This window comes from Chiloscyllium punctatum, chromosome 5 (genome assembly GCF_047496795.1).
Source record: "Chiloscyllium punctatum isolate Juve2018m chromosome 5, sChiPun1.3, whole genome shotgun sequence".
Classification (NCBI taxonomy): Eukaryota; Metazoa; Chordata; class Chondrichthyes; order Orectolobiformes; family Hemiscylliidae; genus Chiloscyllium; species Chiloscyllium punctatum.
The window spans coordinates 11411004-11430007 of NC_092743.1; the positions used below are offsets into that span (position 1 = coordinate 11411004).

At 39.7% G+C, this 19004-nt stretch overlaps 1 protein-coding gene across 3 annotated transcripts in view; it reads left to right on the forward strand.

Annotated features, from left to right (window-relative positions):
- Nucleotides 1-19004, forward strand: part of LOC140476882 (intermembrane lipid transfer protein VPS13B-like) — a 957534-nt gene that overhangs the window by 846642 nt on the left and 91888 nt on the right. For 2 of the 3 annotated variants that reach the window (XM_072569770.1, XM_072569768.1), the window contains exons 41-43: nt 232-413; nt 1698-2047; nt 4919-5080. In XM_072569770.1, coding sequence (XP_072425871.1) covers nt 232-413; nt 1698-2047; nt 4919-5080 — 694 coding nt within the window. The remainder of the gene's footprint in view (nt 1-231; nt 414-1697; nt 2048-4918; nt 5081-19004) is intronic. The other variant, XM_072569769.1, reaches the window with a different exon arrangement.

Sequence of the window (19004 nt, forward strand, 5' to 3'; positions counted from 1 at the left end):
TTTTTATTTGCATACGTTGCCAGTGGCTATGGCCTTCGGAAATTGCAGATTTTCAGATAGTTTTCAGCCTGGTGCTGTGAAAATCCTTTGGCACAACTTTGTTTGTTGAGATGTATCTTTAATAAAATAATATATCCATCAAGTTCATTTGTCAAATATTTGGAAAGTACTTTCTTTCACTAATATGTCAGCATAAATGTGAAATTTCTTTCTCTCTTGTATTCTCGTCAGCAGTGATGGTGAATCTGGCTCACAAAGTGTCTGTGATCAGCTTGTGTCTCCAATGGCATTGGCAGCCTGCACCAGGGTCGATTCATGTTTTGCACCGTGGTTTGTGCCTTCTCTTGGCATCTCATTGCAATTTGCCCAAATTGAGGTTCACCTTTGCCATCACCTGGATCAGCTCGGTAAAGGTACATTACTGAACAAATTTGTTACTTAAAACTTTTCAGTTCTAAGCTAAAGCTGTCCTGTTTTATTCAGAGGAAACCTGTCACAATATATTGAGAGCGTTTTTCTTAAATACAAAAAGAGATAAGTGTGCTTTCTTGAAAACATATTTTTAATTTTATTCAAAGAATTAAAAACAGCATGAATTGTTTTCTGTAAAATACCATGACCTGAGAACGAGAGATTTTTTCAAATATATTGCTTATTTAACTAATACAAATTAATTTGATCCTATATATTAGAGTTTGTGTTAAGTGTTATATATTAAACAATCAACCTAATACAAGGTATGCAATTGTTTTACAATAATTCACATCAAAGAGTTCCATGTGCATTTAGGAAAGGGTTACATAAGGGCTTGAAGAAGAAGAGATTAGTAGGTTAATTGATAGGGTGAGACGAAGTAGGCTTATGTCGAGCTTAAACACCATCTTATACTCTGAGAAAGTGAGGACTGGAGATCAGAGTCGAGACTGTGGTGCTGGAAAAGCACAGCAGGTCAGGAAGCATCTGAGGAGCGGGGAATCGATGATTCAGGTTCCTCATTAAAGAGTTTTGCCCGAAACATCAATTCTCCTGCTCCTCAGATGCTGCCTGACCTGCTGTGCTTTTCCAGCACCACCATCTTATACTAGTTAGGCTGACTGGTGTTTCTGTGCTAAAACAATTGTTTTCATGGAAATGTGAGTTTTAAATAAAGAAATTGATAACTTTCATTTGGACTTGAAAATACATTCTGAGTGCTGAAGATGTGTGCCTGTGATTCACTTTTGCTATTGTATTGGGAATTCCCCTCTTTAATCTGAATATAATTTCAATGCCTTTGTTTGTAGTAGTTCGACTTCGCTGATTCTTCTGATTTTAGTCGTTAATACTCCTGAAAATCTAAATTTCTCAGAATCTCAGAGCACAAAAGCAGGTTATTTGACCTGTACAATTCTCAAAATGCTTGAAGTTCTCGATAAATCCATTCTAATTTTTCAACCCATTCTGTTTTGAACTTTGGAATAACCATCACAAACTATTGAAGGTATCACTTTAATCCTTCCTATTCAAATTGGGACAATAATTTTACAATTAAATAGACAAAATTAGAATGGTTTTATTTTACCTCAGAGTTTTAACTATCAATATACCTACCTGATTAAATATCTATTATAAATCGGTGAATAGTTTTAATGTTACTACTTTATGCAATCCATGAAATTTCTAAAATCTTTGTGTGAAATATGTATTTCATACCACAGCACATCCCAGCTGTCTTCAGACATTCATCCCTGATAGAAAGCTACCTGCAGAGCAAGAATACATGATTGTTTCTCTGAAAACTCCAAACGTCTACATGCGGCAATGGTCCGATGGCCCTGTCTGCCGAGAACTCCAGTTCTCTGCGATCACCAACTGCAAGCTGCTCGAGTACCGCAATCTAACTATGACCAGCATTTTAAAACCCCTCATTTTTCATGGGCAACTAGCCATTAGCAACAGCCCTATGGAACAGCTGATAGACGGAAATGTGTTTGTTGACCCTGTGTTTATCAGTGCGGGGCAGCACGCAATTCATTCACTGGACACAGCAGTTCGTGCTTGGAGACAGGTATGTTGAAGCATGTGAAATTGTTTAAATGAAATCAGCGCTTTTTGTAGTTAACCATTAGGGACTCTGGGACTGGGGTAGGCCACTGTACCACTGGAGCTTGCTCTGCCATTTCGTGAGACCATGGCTGATTGGCTTCCCAACTCTAATTATTCATCTATGCCCATATCATTTAGAGATCTTGGATAACACAATCTCAGATGTCGAATCAGCATATTTTTCATTTTTAATTAAAATGACAGAGGGTTATCCAAGGTCTTGTCAATCAAAATAAAATTAATCTAATAAAAGTACCTCTTTAAGCAATAAGCTCCAAACATTTTCATTATAAGCTTTTTAAAGAAGGAAACTCATCAGATGAAATGATAGCCTTGTATTCCTCATTGTCAGGATACTCAGGTTCCTCTAGTGTTCATTAGCCTCAGAATACCTCAATCATATTGGAGGATTAACTGTGTGAAATGTTTGTTTTCTTTAAAATGCCTTATTTTTATTTGAAACTGCGTTGCCTGAGGTGTACTGAAATACATTGACATGAAGCAGGCATCCAGGACAAAGCATCTATTGCAGTCCCACTCCAGAGACTTGAGCTGAACACATAAGCTGACACTTCAATTCAGGGCAGGTGCTGTGCTGACAGAGGTGGCAGGGTGTTAAATTGAGTTCGTGTCTGCCCTGTCAAGTGGACATAACAATCCAATGGCTCTATGTCAAAGAAGAACAAGGGAGTTATTGAAGATGTTCTGGCCAATTTTCATCCCTTGATAAACTTTGGTGAAAACAGATTCTGTTATTGTTATCTTCCAAGTTGTCAGATTGTTAATGTAAAATAAAGGATGCTACTTTAAAGGTTTCACATGAACAGACCAAACTGAGTGTATATATGAACAAGTCATGGTCAGACAAGTAGGTCAAGTACTTAATAAAATATACAATATCTTATTTATAAGGGCATAGAGTATGGGAATGAGGAGGTTATGTTGGCCCTTGTATATGGAACCTCAGCTTTAGTATTGAGTTCCGTTTTGGACACCACTCTTTACGAAAGATGTACAGAAGAGGGTTATGAGAATGGTCCTGGCAGTTGTGAAAGTAATTTGGAGAAGTTGGGACTGATTTCCTGAGAGAGAAGGCAGCAAAGTGGAGATTAGATGAGGTTTTCAAAAGCATGATGGGCAGAACAGAGTAGATGGGGGGTAGAGAGCTGTTCCCTCATGAATAGATCGAGAATAAGAGGGCACAGATATAAGAGCAAAAGAAACAAATGTGACATGAGGAAGCACTTTTTCACACAGTGAGTAGTCAGTGTCTGGAATGTACTGCCTGGAAGGAAGGTTGAGATAGGTTCACTTGAGACACTCGAGGGCATTGGATAATTATTTACATCAAAACGATTTGGTGAGCCAGTGCAGACACAATGGATCAAAAGGCACCCATCTTTGTTATAACAATTCTGCAATTCTGTGACTGCATTTCATTAATTATAAAAGGGTCTGTAAAAGGTGCTATATCAATGCAGATATTTCTGATGTAACTTTCTGACCGACAGTGGCAGCTTGATATCGGATGACAAAACCAGTACTTAAAATCTCTTAGTTCCATAAGTACCAAACATGGATTAAGTCCCATAAGATAACATGAGTGTTAGAATCAGAAGTACTCAAGTGGGCATTGCATTTGCAAATTTCTCTTGCGGGAAATGCCTTCAGTTTGAATTTCAGTCATTCACCAGATTTCATATTTGTTGCAGGAAATCCTTTTGGATGTTTCTTGCACTGTGCAGAAATACTTTGGCATTTCACATGATGCGAAAACTAACAGATTATGTAGGAATGATAGCAGAGCAGCAATCTAACCTCCCCGTTCCTGTTCACTTACAACTACAAAAGCTGTTGTGATTTATCACTTATGTTCAAGTGAAGCCTGAATTGGATTACTTCTGGAAATCACAGTGTTTAATATGGAAAAGATATGAATGTGTGTTCTGATTGTCTGCAACATTGTTTATGGGTTGATATGGATTTGGGCACTGGTGAGAGGCTGCTCTGATTTAATGGGGCAGCTCTATTTCAATTTCTTCTTTTGTTTTGAAAGTGCATTCTTTTCTCTGTCAAGAGAGGAAGACAGGTCAACACCCCAAGGACCCAAAGTGGGCCTGTGCTCCTGTGACCATGGTGCACTGGATCATGTAGACTTCATTTTAAGAGTCGCACAAAGCCTAGCCAGAGAACTCAATTATAAAATCAAGTTCCAAAAGAGTTTTTTTTGTTGAATCTTTATGTGCAACACTGTAGTTCAGTTTATATAAAAACTGTGATTCTTGTATTATGCAAATTATATGTAATCACTGAAAAAGTATTTGTACTATGTTCCGTTTTAAAAATATTTTCTTTTATAATATATAAATATTACAAATAATTTTTGTTTCATAATACCAAGTTTTGTATTTTGATGCCAGTCATTTTTCCCAGGCAGTATTGCTTCAGTCAAATTGGTCAGCCTTGAAAATCTTAGTTTTCTTGCAGTTTAAAAGTAGAAAGCTGAGCTGAAATGCTAGTATTTTGTCTAAATATTTTTGCAGCCATTAAAGATTAAGCTGCAGAGACATTGCCAACTTTAAGTTCTAAATCAGTATTTAGATGAGACACAAATCCTCCAGAAGGATCCAATTTTTTTAAACAACTGTTTTATTAAGTACTATAGAGAATTTAAAATGCTGGCATAGACAGTAACCAGCTTTTGTCACTCATCTGAAATATTAACCAGTGTATTCACATCCTTGGGTTTTCAGGCTGTGGTATTTACCACTAGGCGGACGGCTGCTAAACATCTTTAGCTTGATCTAATGCACACTGATGTTTTCTGTTCCAGAATGAACATCCAGAGGCAGAGGAGTTGATCTTCAGCCACTTTGTGATGTGTAATGACACTCAGGAGACATTGCGGTTTGGCCAGGTGGATACTGATGAAAATATTCTATTGGCCAGTCAGCACAGCCATCAGTACAGCTGGCGTTCACACAAGTCCCCGCAGGTATTACAAAACGGAGCTTGCTGAATTATTCTTTGACGGCTCTTTCAGGGGACTAAATGATAATAATAACAGCAGGTGCCTTGAAGTAGACATTAATATAGCTCTGAGTAAAGCAAGCTTTTTATGATTCAAGTCCAGAAAATGTCAGTGATGCACTGCCTCGAATTTCTTTAAGTACTGAATGCTGACATGGAGTATTGTGGTCCAATGGTAGTGCCTATACCTATAGTCCAGAGGATTTGGGTTCAAGTTCTACTTGCCATAGAAAGTGCTTCAGAATGCATCTGAGGAGGTTAATTAACAAAGTCTTTTAAAGTGCAGTCTATCTTCAGCAACCCGATAACACCTGTCATATTTCCTCACTCCAATCCAATGTTGGCATTTTGTCATGGCTTCTGTATGAAAGTGATGAACATTCTGCTGTCTCTCACAGCTTTTGCCTTTAATTCTGTCATTTTTGTTGGATGCATATTGTGAAAGGAAGTGTTCATTTCTCATAATCCAGAACTTCCAGTTCTGAAAGATTAAGAGGGCATTAACAAGTATGAGGCAGTGATGTGTAGTTTGTTCCACAAAGGTGGAATTTCACTTCACTTTTAAATATCCTGTTTTTGACAGTTGCATTGACGTAGAGTATACTCACTGGTAGGTGTCCTAACTGAGAGTGACGTGATACTGTTAGGATTTTCCAACCTTAGCTCTAAATTAACTTTTCAAAAGGAACTAGGAAAACAGATGATTGGATTTATACCAGACGCCACTACATTTAAGCTGTTCCCTACTATAACATCTCATCTGTCCATCATTTTGCTTTTACTTGCCTATCCCATTGCTACCCACTTACCTCCCCAACTTAATCATTGACTTTGACATCATTGCTTTCTTTGAAGTCCATTTTGATCTTTTCCATTCCACTGATACTACCCGTTTTACAGTTCCTCTCCAAAGGCATCACCAAACTGTTCTGTCAAACCAAAGGACCACCACTGACTCTGATTTCGTGGTTAACAGTAAAGTAACAGAACTCTAATAAGTTTTCCCATAAAGATATAGCAATATCTGCAGCATTGGTTTTTCCGGTTGAGGATTTAGCTTAAATCTGGCACCAAATCAATGGGATTTCCAAGTGTCCACCAACATTGTAATCAACCAGTTTAAGTAGCCAATTATATTGCAGTATTTTCACCAGCAACAAAGCAGGAGTTAAAATGTATTCATTACTCTTTTTTTTGAGTAGAAGTTTACAGTGAGTTAAATTAATATATTAAGTCAGTTGCATTCTTCCATCTGTGAAAGTTGATGGGAGTGCAGCCTGAGAACCTTGGTAAGGTCAAATGAGAAAATAATCACATTCAGTGTGGGGCCTGAGTGAATGACACTGAGATTGACAGTTTTTACTGTATTGACTGTGCTGGCTGGACACTCTCACCAAAGCACAGAATTATTATGGTGCAGAAGGAGGACATTCGGCCTATCATGTCTGCACCAACTCTCCAAAATGAGCATCACACTTAGTGCCTTTCTCCAGTCTTCTCATCGTAACCCTGCACATTATTCCTTCCAAGTTAAAAGTCTCACTCCCGTTCTGAATGCTTCAATTAAAAATGCCTCCACCACACTCTAAGGCAGTGTATTCCAGACCTTAGCTATTGGCTATGTGAGAAGGTTTACTCTCTCGCTCTCTTTGTTTTCTGGCTACATATCCTGGGCAGGATTTGGAGACACAGACTTGCCTGGCATCTGTATCCTGCTCTCAATCTTATAATCTGGATTCTGAGGAACAGCAGGAGCCCCGATGTCTGAACTCTACTCAGTTGCAGAAGTAGATGCAAGGTACTTACTTAAGTAGAACATCCAGCTGTCTATCGAACTCTACTCCTGTGCCTTTCAGTCTTGTACGCCAGAGGAACATCTCCGGGACACCTGCACCAATCAACCACACCGCCCCATGGCCCAACATTTCAACTCCCCCTCCCACTCTGCCGAGGACATGGAGGTCCTGGGCCTCCTTCACCGCCGCTCCCTCACCACCAGACGCCTGGAGGAAGAACGCCTCATCTTCCGCCTCGGAACACTTCAACCCCAGGGCATCAATGTGGACTTCAACAGTTTCCTCATTTCCCCTTCCCCCACCTCACCCTAGTTCTAAACTTCCAGCTCAGTAACTGTCCCCATAACTTGTCCGGACTTGTCCTACCTGCCTATCTTCTTTTCCACCTATCCATTCCACCCTCTCCTCCTTGACCTATCACCTTCATCCCCTCCCCCACTCACCCATTGTACTCTATGCTACTTTCTCCCCACCCCCACCCTCCTCTAGCTTATCTCTCCACACTTCAGGCTCACTGCCTTTATTCCTGATGAAGGGCTTTTGCCCGAAACGTCGATTTCGAAGCTACTGGATGCTGCCTGAACTGCTGTGCTCTTCCAGCACCACTAATCCAGAATCTGATTTCCAGCATCTGCAGTCATTGTTTTTACCTTGTTTATGTCACCCATTGCTGGGACCTGGTTATTGCACACCAGGGTGTGTTCACATGCCATTGGGCATGTCTATTACATTTCTGGGGGACCAAGATTTCTCCAAGATCCCCTGCAGTTTAGGTTAGGCCTGTCAGATGCCTCATTGCTATGTGCCACCCTGACACAGCACAGCAACGGGTCTTGTTGATGCAGAGGCTGGGTACATCTCAGGAGGTTAACTAGTGTCTTATGAATACAGGTAGAATACTGCGGATGCTGAAAATCTAAAAACTAACTTTTCAAGTCCAGTGTGAATCCAGAGTGAAGATACAGATCAGCCCTAATTTCTTTGAAAGACGGAACTGGTTCGAGGTGGGGGACTGAATGGATTTTCCTGCTCCAACCTTCCAAATCAACAAGGAGCATGCGAAAAGGACCTGCTACGGTGGGATGTGTTTAATGTGAACTGTTCGCCATCAACTCTGCCTGCTAATTTGTTCTTGCGCACCTGTTCTTAAATTATGTCTTAATCGCAGAAGAATGACTAATAAAAAATACAATCTAATTATTGAAGTTACATCAGTCAAATGATCTACTTGTTAAAACTGGAATTATGCAAAACAAAAGCCTCCTGTTGAAAATACATTGAAACTCCATCGATTAATTCAATTGTTTTACTTCAAGTCCCACCTTGAATTTGGAGCTAAGCACAGCTGAGTGGTGAAATTCAATGTCAACCCTCTGATCAGTGTCAAGTGAATCTCCTCCTTTCTATTCATGGGGTTCAACAAATTGAGCCAAGTTGTTGCGAGAAGTTTGAGAGCCCATTTCAGAAGCCGATTAGATATATGACTGTTCAGAATATCTTCACATCACCAAGAAAATTAAATTGCTGTGATATATGGAATAAGTGCTTGGAAGAAGTGAGGAAAACTGGAACACAAATATTTATTATTACTCTCTCTGACAATCTGAAAGGTAAGGAGAGAACTTTGTGAGGATCTGTGGAGAGCATTTGCACCAGTTTATTCTGATATCAAACTCTGCTTGCTGAGCTCGTTTAAGATGATCTTTCAGGGCTATCTGGCTTCAACTTGCTGCAGAGGATGAATGAATTTGCCAAATAGTCTGGAGTCACTACCATGCAGTCAAATCCAGACCCACATGAAGTATTCTCTCAAATAGCATCAATAGCTGATTTTCTTTTTGTCTCATTACAAACCAGATGCTGAATCTTCAAAGTTGAGTTAAAAATCTGGTCTCTTTTGTTGAACACTAAGAGAAATCAGCATATGAGCTATCATCAATGAAAATTATTGAAATGGAAAATTGCCTAATAGTAAATTGAAGACTGCAATCTATTTGAATTGTGAAACAGGCTCCTCTATTCCTGTTCCTTGGTTTGAACTGTAGTGGTGTGAGGGTGGGGGGAAATACTGGTGATGATGTAGTCAGTATTTTCGATCCTTGTGGAGTTCAAGCTCCCAGTATGTGTTTCAAGATGGTATCAGTTTGCCTGGAACCTACATCAGCAACAAAATGGTATAGATGATCGATGGCTATTTTGCAGTCACTTTGACCAAATCATCACAAAGGTGACGTAGTTTTTTTTAAAACATCACTCATGAGATTTGAACATCATTGGTTGGATCACCATTTATTACCCATCCCTAATTACCCTTGAGAAGGTGGTAGTGAGCTGCCTTCTTGAACTGCTGTAGTCCTTAGGATTTAGGGACCCCTACAATGCTGTTGGCGAGGGAGTTCCAAGATTTTGACCCAGTGACCGTGAAGGAATCTCCCAAGTTAGGATGGTGAGTAGCCTGGAAAGAAACTTGCATGTAGTGATGTTCCTATGTATCTGGTACCCTTGTCCTTCGAGTTGGTAGTGTTCATGGATTTGGAAGGTTGTCAACTGTGGACTCGTGAATGAACTGTATCTAAATCTAACAATTATTATTCCTGTCAGCAACTGATATGATAGTAAAATACAGCTGTTGATGCTGGTTTAATTTATAAAGTGAAACAGAATGGTAAAAACAAACTTACATTACATTATAATGAATTAAAATGTCCACTGGTGCTTCATGGACAAACAAGCTTGGAAAGCACTGGAGAAACTCAGCAGGTTTGACAGCATGTGTGGACAGAGAAACAGTTACCATTTCAAGTTCAATGTGAAGTCAGATTTGCTGCTGCCAGACCTGCTGAGTATCTCCAATATTCTCTGTGCTTGTTTCAGATTTCCAGCATCCACATTATTTTGTTTTTATCTTCACAGAGAAAAAATGACACTGAGCATTGAAAACTGAAATTATTGAGGTTGGTTTTACAAGAGTGATTTAAGGGAGGAGAGAGGAGTGGAGGTATCGATCGGTTTAGGAATTCCAGTCTTTTGGAATTAGGTAGTTGGCAGTCAATGTTGAAGAGAAGGAAATTGGAAATAAACGAGGCCAGAACTGCAATTGAAGACTCGCAGAGATCTTGGAAAATTATAGGTAGTGAGGAAATTACAGGAACCAAGGTCACAGAGTGACTTGAACGAATGATAACAATTTAAAAATGATGTGTTACTGAACAAGGAGCCAATGTTGGCGAGTGACCACAGTGGATTAGTGGGTGAATTGTACCAGCATGAGAATTAGCTAGTGTGAAAAGCGATCACTGCACGTGAAGTCGGCATAGCAATTAAATTGAACGTTTTACAGACATTCTGCCTGATCAGCTCATGTCGGGAGAAGTTGTCTGGAGAAGCCATTGCCAGATTCAAAGTATTGCATCAGTCAGCTCTGAAACAGCAAGTTCCTCAGTGCAGTTGCCAACAGACAATCCATATTGTCTTGTTGGCATTGGTAAGAACAACCAGCCATCCATTTGACCTCACTGACACAGCAATGCTGAACACTAGAAAGGGAACTAGAGTGAGAAAGAGGTCCCAACAACAAAGGCTGGTGTGGAAATGGAAGTCTAGGAATCAGCTCCCACCCCGTCTATTGCATACAGTGCTATGAGATTAACCAAGAAGTAGCTGACAACTAAACCAGATGTCCCAGTGGAATTTCTCTGTTCTAAGTAGTTTGACATCTTTGTGGCAAATGTTCTTTTGGCAGGAGGCAAACCACATGTAGCATATTGAGTAAGTTCACAATGTATTGCACTGCACATTTCGCACAATATTCCAGTTTTGGTCATTTTATGTTTATTTCAGTAGCTCATTGTACATTTTGTTCCAAGTATCCTTATATGGTTTCCTAATGTGTTGAATCAAGATTGCCCATGTCAAATGTTTGAAATTTTGCTTTTGCAGCAAGAATTTTGAATGATTAGGTCTAATCTGTAATACCACATTTCATTCTCAGGCCATGTCTGGGTGCTTCACATACCCGAATTGCTTTCTGAATGTAGTTGGTGTTAGAAATGGAAGAATCTCAGCCAATACAATGAGCAGCTAGTCATTTTTTGCTGATATTTTCACAACCTGAACTGACTGATAGGGTCTTTGACTTAATACCCAAAAGAAAAAGTGTGCTTCCAAGAACTTGGCATAGTTTCCAAATGTCACTGAGGTGTCATCCCAGATACCGTGATGACATCTTGTGGCAGAATGTAACAGTGGTGGTAGGACCTCGTCCACAGGCTGGAGAACTGGTGGCAGAACTGCGATGACCAATTCTGGGGTCCCTATTTAATTAGATAGTTTTTAGACAGGCTCTTGGATGGCTGACTGTTCTCAGGTCCTGTTGCCCACCTCTAAGAGCTATCAGGCAGCCTGAGGACTGGGAGAAATGGCCATTGGCTCTGCAGCAGTTAAAACCATAAGACATAGGAGCAGCTCAGCAGGTCTGCACTGCTATTCAATGAGATTATGGCTAATCTGATAATCACGCTGTCTCAGTTGTGAATATACTTAATTATCCAGCCTTGACAATCCTGTGTTAAAGAATTCAACAGATTCACTACCCTCTGTGAGAAAAAAAAGTCCTATGTCATCTCTGTTTTAGATGTGTTACCCCTCACTCTGAGATGATACCCTCTGGTCCTATCAGCTCCCGCAATAGGTAACAAACTTTCTGCATCAGCCGTATGAAGTATATCCTAAGAACCTTGTGTGTTTCAATAAGATTGCCTCTCAATCTTCAAAGTTCCAACAAATACAAGCTGATTCTATTCAATGTATCCTCATAAGACAGTCCTTGCATTCCTGTGATCAGCCTACTGAGCCTTCTGTGGACTGCCTCCAATGCTAGTACATCTCTCCTTAGATGAGGGGACCAAACTGTTCACATATTCCAGCTAGCCCCATGAGAAGAATTGTTTCTAAAACCTTAGAACACAAATAAGCGTTCAGACTCACTAAGAAATTGAGACTGTACCTTCTAATAGGCACTTACTTTGGGTGCAGGATACCCATGCAGGTGGTATACCTCCAATGAGACACAGGAATGAGACACTTGGTCACATGCCAACCCAGCGTGGCCCCTTCCCACCATTGGTTGATAACTAACAATGGCAGGCTGAAGCCTTGACGTGGCCATTTAAGGCCTTTGATCAGCACTCACACTCACACTCACTCTCACTCACACCCACACACTCTCTCTCTCTCTCTCTCTCTCTCTCTCTCTCTCTCACTCACACACACACACACACAAACACATTACTTAAATTATATCCCAACCTGTTGCCAGGTTCAGGAATTATATTCTGAACTTGGAATGGAACTTGACAAAAAAAAATCAAAGAACTGTAGATGCCGACAATCATAAACAAAATCATAAATTGGAAAAACTCAGCGAGATTGGTAGCATCTGTAGACAGAAAGCAGAGTTAATGTTTCGGGTCCAGTGACCTTTCAGAATCTTCTGACTCAGAGGTAACTGCTGCCAACTGAGTCAAATTGACACCACACCTACTTTCTAAACTTCTTTGAATCTCTGCGGATGTACTTTATCCCACTCCAGATTTACAAAAATAGGAATATACATGAATTCAGTCCAATTACCTTGGGGACAAGCAGGTTAATGATCCCATGCTTTTGGCAAAACTATTTGTGTAGCCATTTCTGGGAGACTATTTCAGTGGTTTCCTGCTTGACCTCCCACCTTGTATACTCTGCAGGCTTGAGCACATCAAAACCTCTGTTGTCGATGCCCTAATATATTAATCCATGCCCTTTCTGCTGACTGACCCATGTTGGCTCCCAGTCCAATAACTTGAACTTAAAATTCTGATCCTAGTTTCCACATTCCTCCTTGCCTTGACCTTCCCTATATTGGTTTCTTTCTACAGCCCTGTAATCTTCCAAGGTATCTGTGTTGCCCTTGATTTTGACTATTATTTTCAACCCTGCTTTTAAGTGCTGCACCATTAGTGGCCATACTTCCAGTTTTCAAGTTGGCGAAAAGATTTGTAGTTCGGGTGCCAGTTGTTGTGGTTGTGGGTTTGTTCACTGAGCTGGGAAGTTGATTTGCACACATTTCGTCGCCTGGTCAAGGTGACATCTTCAGTGCTTTGGATCCTCCTGTGAAGCGCTGCTGTATTGTCTCTCCTGGAATTTATTTGGTTCCGTTCTAACTGCTTCCGGTTGCCAGTTCCATCTGTTTGTTGTGTTGGCTGGTATATGGGTCTAGGTCTTCTAGAAGCATGGCACTCATCCATGGACTCCATTAACACATACATAGACCTGGACCCAACATACTGGCCACGACAATGAACAACCAGAACCAGCAACCAGAAGCAGCTGGAACAGAACCAAATAAATTCCAGAAGAGTGTGTACGGCAGCACTTCACAGGAGCCTCCGAAACATTGAAGATGTCACCCAGACAGGCTATGAAACATCTCCAAATCAACTTCTCTGATCAGTGAGCATACCCACAACTACCACATTTTTCCAGTTTTTTTGGCCATCACTCCCAAACACCCCACTCCAAACAGCATCTTTTTTTTTTCAAGATGTTGAAACCTACCACCTGGACTAAGCTTTTGACCATTTAGCCCAACACCACTTTAAGTGGCTCCATTCAATTTTTGTTCAGTAGCATTCAGGTGACAGTTTGCTTATGACACTATATGAATCTAACTTATTGTCCAGTAATTGGGACTTGGGTTAAGATGGTCAAGACTTGTACTTGCCACCTTTGCAAAACCTTCCTATGTTACCAACCCTCTTCAGCTGAAATAGGAAAGTCAATGCAGTTTGTGTTTACTTCTGTGTGCATGGTGGTTTGACTGCATCAATTGTTTGCACTACCAGAGGCAATCCTGCATTTTTATTTGTTTATACAGAAGGTACTGTTAATGAGAAAAAGGATCAAGTTCTATGTTTTGCAAGGTAAAACAGAATGAGATCAAAAGCGGAGGAACAGGTGACGTTGGAAGTCTTGAAGGAATCTTTTAAGTGACTGAGTCAGCCAAGGATCTTTCAGGAGACCACTCTTTTTCTACAATTTTGGGCACATTAGCAGCAAAAAGTTTGTGGACAAGTTTCACAAACCAGAGCCAGGTTCACACAATGAATGGTAGATTACTTGGAGAGGTGAATGAGAGTTGAGAAATCACGTGATTGTAGCTATAAAGAAGGAAGAGCAAACAAGTATGTTTTCTAATAAGGAAAAGTAGGAAGAGCTGGTTAGTGTTTTGGATTTCACGAGACTGAAATAAAAATATAAAAAGTTCATTTTTAAAGCATTGGAATTCTCAGCTTTTATGCACAGAAAATTGTCCTCTCGACTGCATGAAAATACAAAGACCCAGAGTAGAATAATAGATACCATGTGCTACAATGAAATGCCACAAAAATGTTAGTCAACAAAGATTATTTTGAATATTTAGTTATGGTTAAAGATGGCATTTGAACATAATTGTTTCCATGCTAAATAAAGTGTTTAATAGCTTATAGTGGATGAAAGATGGAATTAAAGCCTCAAGTGTGGACAAGCCCTCAGAGTGTTAGATTAGAGGAATGTCAGATGACTTCATAGCTATAAAATTATTTCAGTCCTCTTGATAGTTCTGAACTTGCCAAGTTACTGAAGTTTCAGAACATTTAAACCAGATCTGAAGATAAATGTGAAATAATCTCTGCGTTTGGAATCAGTAACTGCCCCAAAGGCTCTAGTTTATACTTGACTTCCACCAGGGAATAAAGTGAGTTAGGACAGAGGTCTCATATACCACAAACTTATAGTGGGAAAGAAAATGAAGTTACTCAATGTACACGTCTCATGTTTCTTATTATTATAAGCATTGCACAATTATAGAATGTTGCTTATATTGAAAAAAAAACATTCTATGTGATCCATATTGTAAATGGTAAATTCACCACGTTAGCTGTTTACAAAGATCACTGTATTAGTCCATCTTAGGGTTACAACAAACCAACTTCATGTACGTGTTATCTTGGCAAATTTCCTAACCTCTGAAGTGATTACTGCAGAGGTTGATGTGACTTTATTACCCTGTTGTTTTCTTAAACATGTTGCAAATAATAAGCACGTTACATCTGAAACACTCCAGTTTTGGATTATCATACGCTGGAATTTTTCTGTAAACATGTTTAAGGATGTAGTAAACTGTCTGAAACTCTGGCAGAGAGTTTAACCTAGCATGCCCATTGCAGTGAGCGTACAGAGCTTTCACTGTTAGACTAATGTCATGGGATTGAATTGGTTGTGCAGATTCACTGGGGACGGTCAGCATTCCAGATTGGTGACTTAATTAGTTTGTGTTTAATTAAATTGATTTCTCAGACTTTCTTCCAAAGAGGAGACACATCTTACATCTACCTCAGCAGCCTTTTATTTTCAAAGCCTCTTGCCTGAGTACTTTGAACACTTGAACTTCCAGTTGGGAATCTGCTAATACTTTCCTCTCTGAAGGAACCAGTAACCTGTTGCTCTCTGAGCCAAGTAATTGTTCATTTTCTACCATAGTGCCACAAGTAATAAAACTGATTTCAGAGAAAATGTACTTCTTGCTTTTCTGTGCAAAAGGTTAAAATGTCCTAATCCTTACCCAATAGTGTTTCAGTAATGACACTGTTATTTGTTGCCAAAAACAACTTAAACTTCAAATGCAATCAGTCCCTAGAACTAAACACGGCACCTAATAACCCTGAGTAGACTTTCAAAAGTGTTCGCAGAACCATTGTTGGTGTAAGTTTCTAATTCTTTTTTCCCTCTGTTAAACTAATATTAGAGTTCACTTTTGTGTTGCCTGTATTGACCTTTATGGGCCAGCTTCAACTTTTCAAAGAGCAATTAGTTTTTGTTTTGTTTGGGAATTTTTTTTTTTACAAAATAGGCTTCCACATGCTTCTGTGTAGCTCCCTAGGACAGTGCAGTGCTTTCTCTGTCTTGCAGCCTTTCTTCCGACACATGATTCTTATGTGAATGAAAAGGTCATATACTACATGGAAAACACAGCATGACACTATCCTGGTGAGCCACACAGAAACGGATGCCAGGGACATTTGTAAATTGCAACTTCTAAACCAGTGGTGAAATTCAATGCAGGAATGCTGTGAGGAAGTCTTTTAAGTCCAATAAAGGACTCCTTTTTTAAATTAAGTTCCTGTATAAAGCTACATTTGCAATTGTAGCTTTGTGAATAGTTCTCGTTTCTCTCAGATATGTTGGTGAAGCACTAATTTAAAGACAACACTAATCCCACAAATGTCTATTACAGGCCCACAGACTCTGACAACTGTCCAGAGTATGCCTTCTTCCCATCCCACACCCTGTAAAGACTCCATTCCCCTCTCACTCTTTCCCCCTCCCTCCCTCTCTCTTCTCCCCACACACCCCACCAAAGTTTCTCTCCTTCTGGCTTCCAGTTTATGTACTACAGTATCTGAATTCTGTCCTCTTTAGACTGACTGTGGTGAGTAGGATTCTAAAGACTGCATTCTCCCTATTCTCAATTCCTCCTGTTTCTGTCCATTTCTTCACAATGACAATGTTGCTGATATTCTCCTTCACTTTCCTCGCACTTTCCTTCAGATTCGGCAAGTAATTCTCTGCCAGTTATAACACGATCACACAAACAAGCCTATTTTCTCCTTTCCAAGGTACTTTGTTTGCTCATCCACCTTTGTACATACTTGCATTCATTACCAGCAGTATAGGTTTGACGCCACATGGTGGGAAGGTGGACCTTGGTGGACTATAAAATCAAGCCTTGCTAATGACACATACATTCCATTGAACCTAAAACAATTATCTAATGATACAATTCACTTCCCACTTTACTGTCCAAGGTTTCTAAAGAAAGGGGAGGTGATGTCCTCATGATATTATTGGTGGACTGTTAATTCAGAGACCCAAATAGTGTTCTGGAGATTTGGGGCTTGAATCCTACCACAGCAGATGATGGAATTTGAATTCAATAATAATCTGGAATTAAAAGTCTAATGATGACCATGAAACCCTTATTGATTGTTGGTAAAAACCATCTGGTTCACTAATGGCCTTTAGAGAAGGCAACTGCTTTCCTTACCTGGTCTAGCCTACACATGACTGCAGACCCACAGCAATGTGGGTGAGTCTTAACCGCTTTCTGGGTAATTAGGGATAGGCTAGAAATTCTGGCTCAGCTAGTGACAGCTACATCCTGTGAACAAATAAAAATAAGAGAGTAAAGGAATGCATTTACACACTGGTTAAAAAACAGAGGCAAGCTAAAAAGAGGTATAAGTTTTTTAAAAAACACAAGGATCAGACTGAATTATTTGTGAAGAGTAAATAGTTGAACATTGTAGCTACTGCAGTAGAGGTTACGGGTAGTGTTGACATTGGTAGTGGAACTGAAGGTTTTCAAGATTCTTGATTTTGTAGGCTGGAAGTTCTTTTTTTCCTGATTTTTTTAAAAACTGGTTTTCTTTACCTGAAAAACAAGGGTAATTGGCTTACTGTGATCTTCGATGCTTACTAACATTCATACTCAATTATGAAAGTGTTCAATCCCATTACTCCACTCAAGTAGAGTTGAATCTGGCTTTTTAACTGCTGCCCTTGTGTTTCCTACAAAAGGAAAACATAAACTGTGTCTGCAGTTTGGGACATAATCCACAGACAGTGACTTGTTATTGAGAAAAGGATTGCTAGACCCTATTACCTTTGTAAGAGTCATAAGAGATCATGGTCCAGTCTGAACTTGCTTTGAGACCTTTAAGTATTACATTCCAATGCTCCCAAGAAGTTTCTTTTTAACATCTATAATTATTATCTTCACATCAGTCTTCTTTTAAAAGAATATATTTTGAAATTAAAAGCTAAACATGTTCACAGTATTTTAGGATTATGACACATGGTCATCACACTTCCCCTGTAGGATGAATGAACTGAGTTTGTTTCATTACAAAAGACGAAACAGAGTTAATTATATCAAACAAACTACACATTCTCTGACACCGATTCATTCTCTTTTCATTCATCCTCAGTTAATATTATCTGTAACTGTTCTAACCTGACATTTCAGGGCATCTTGACTGTTACTTTCCTCCCTGTGAACATATAAAGATCTTTCCCTTAATTTCCCCCACTCTTCAAGGAAATTTATATATCTCCAATGTTTTGCACTCAGTTAGTTTGTCTTTTTTCTTTACAAGTAATTTGTACTTTTAATGTTGGAGACTCTAAACAATGGGACCGATTTTAATTTTAACCTTTTTTTTTCTCGAACCAGCTTGCAGAGATTTTATTATGTGCCTCTGAAGCAGTGGGACATCAATCTGGATCTCCCGCTGCAGGGTTAGGGACACTGCAGCAACAAAATGCTTACAAATATTTTGCTGTGATTGACTGAATCCACTGTCCTCAATGTTTTGGGATTTGTTGCAAACTTTGGTTTAAAGATGTCTGTGGAGACATCATAAGTTAATAGGACTGCCATCTTTATAATTATTCATACAAGTAAAATTTAAGAATTAAATGTCATTGATCTAGCAGTGTTTCCACTAGTAAGAGAATTAGAATTTTCATTTGAAACAGAATCTAGTGTGTACTGTTATGGATTATAAGAGTAAGGAGGTTACGTTGGAGCTGTGCAGAACTTTGGTTCGGCCTCAGCTGGAGTACCATGTACAGTTCTAGTGAAGGATGTTAATGCAGTGGAGGGAATGCAAAGGAGCTTCACATGGAATGGAGCAACTTAGCTACGAAGAGAGGCTGGACAAGCTTGGGTGGTTTTCTTTTGAGCAGGGAAAGCTGAGAGGGGACCTGACACAGTTGTATGAGATTATGAGGAGCATAGACAGTGTGGATAGAAAACAGCTGTTGCCTTTAATTGAAGGGTCAGTACCACGAGGGCACATTTTTAAGTGAAAGGCAGGTATAGAGGAGATTTGAGGAAAAATTCTTCCACCCAGAGGGTGATGGGAGTGTGGAATGTACTGCCTGGGAATAACCTCACAACCTTTAAGAAGTACTTGGCTGAGCACTTAAAATGTCATCACATTCAAGGCA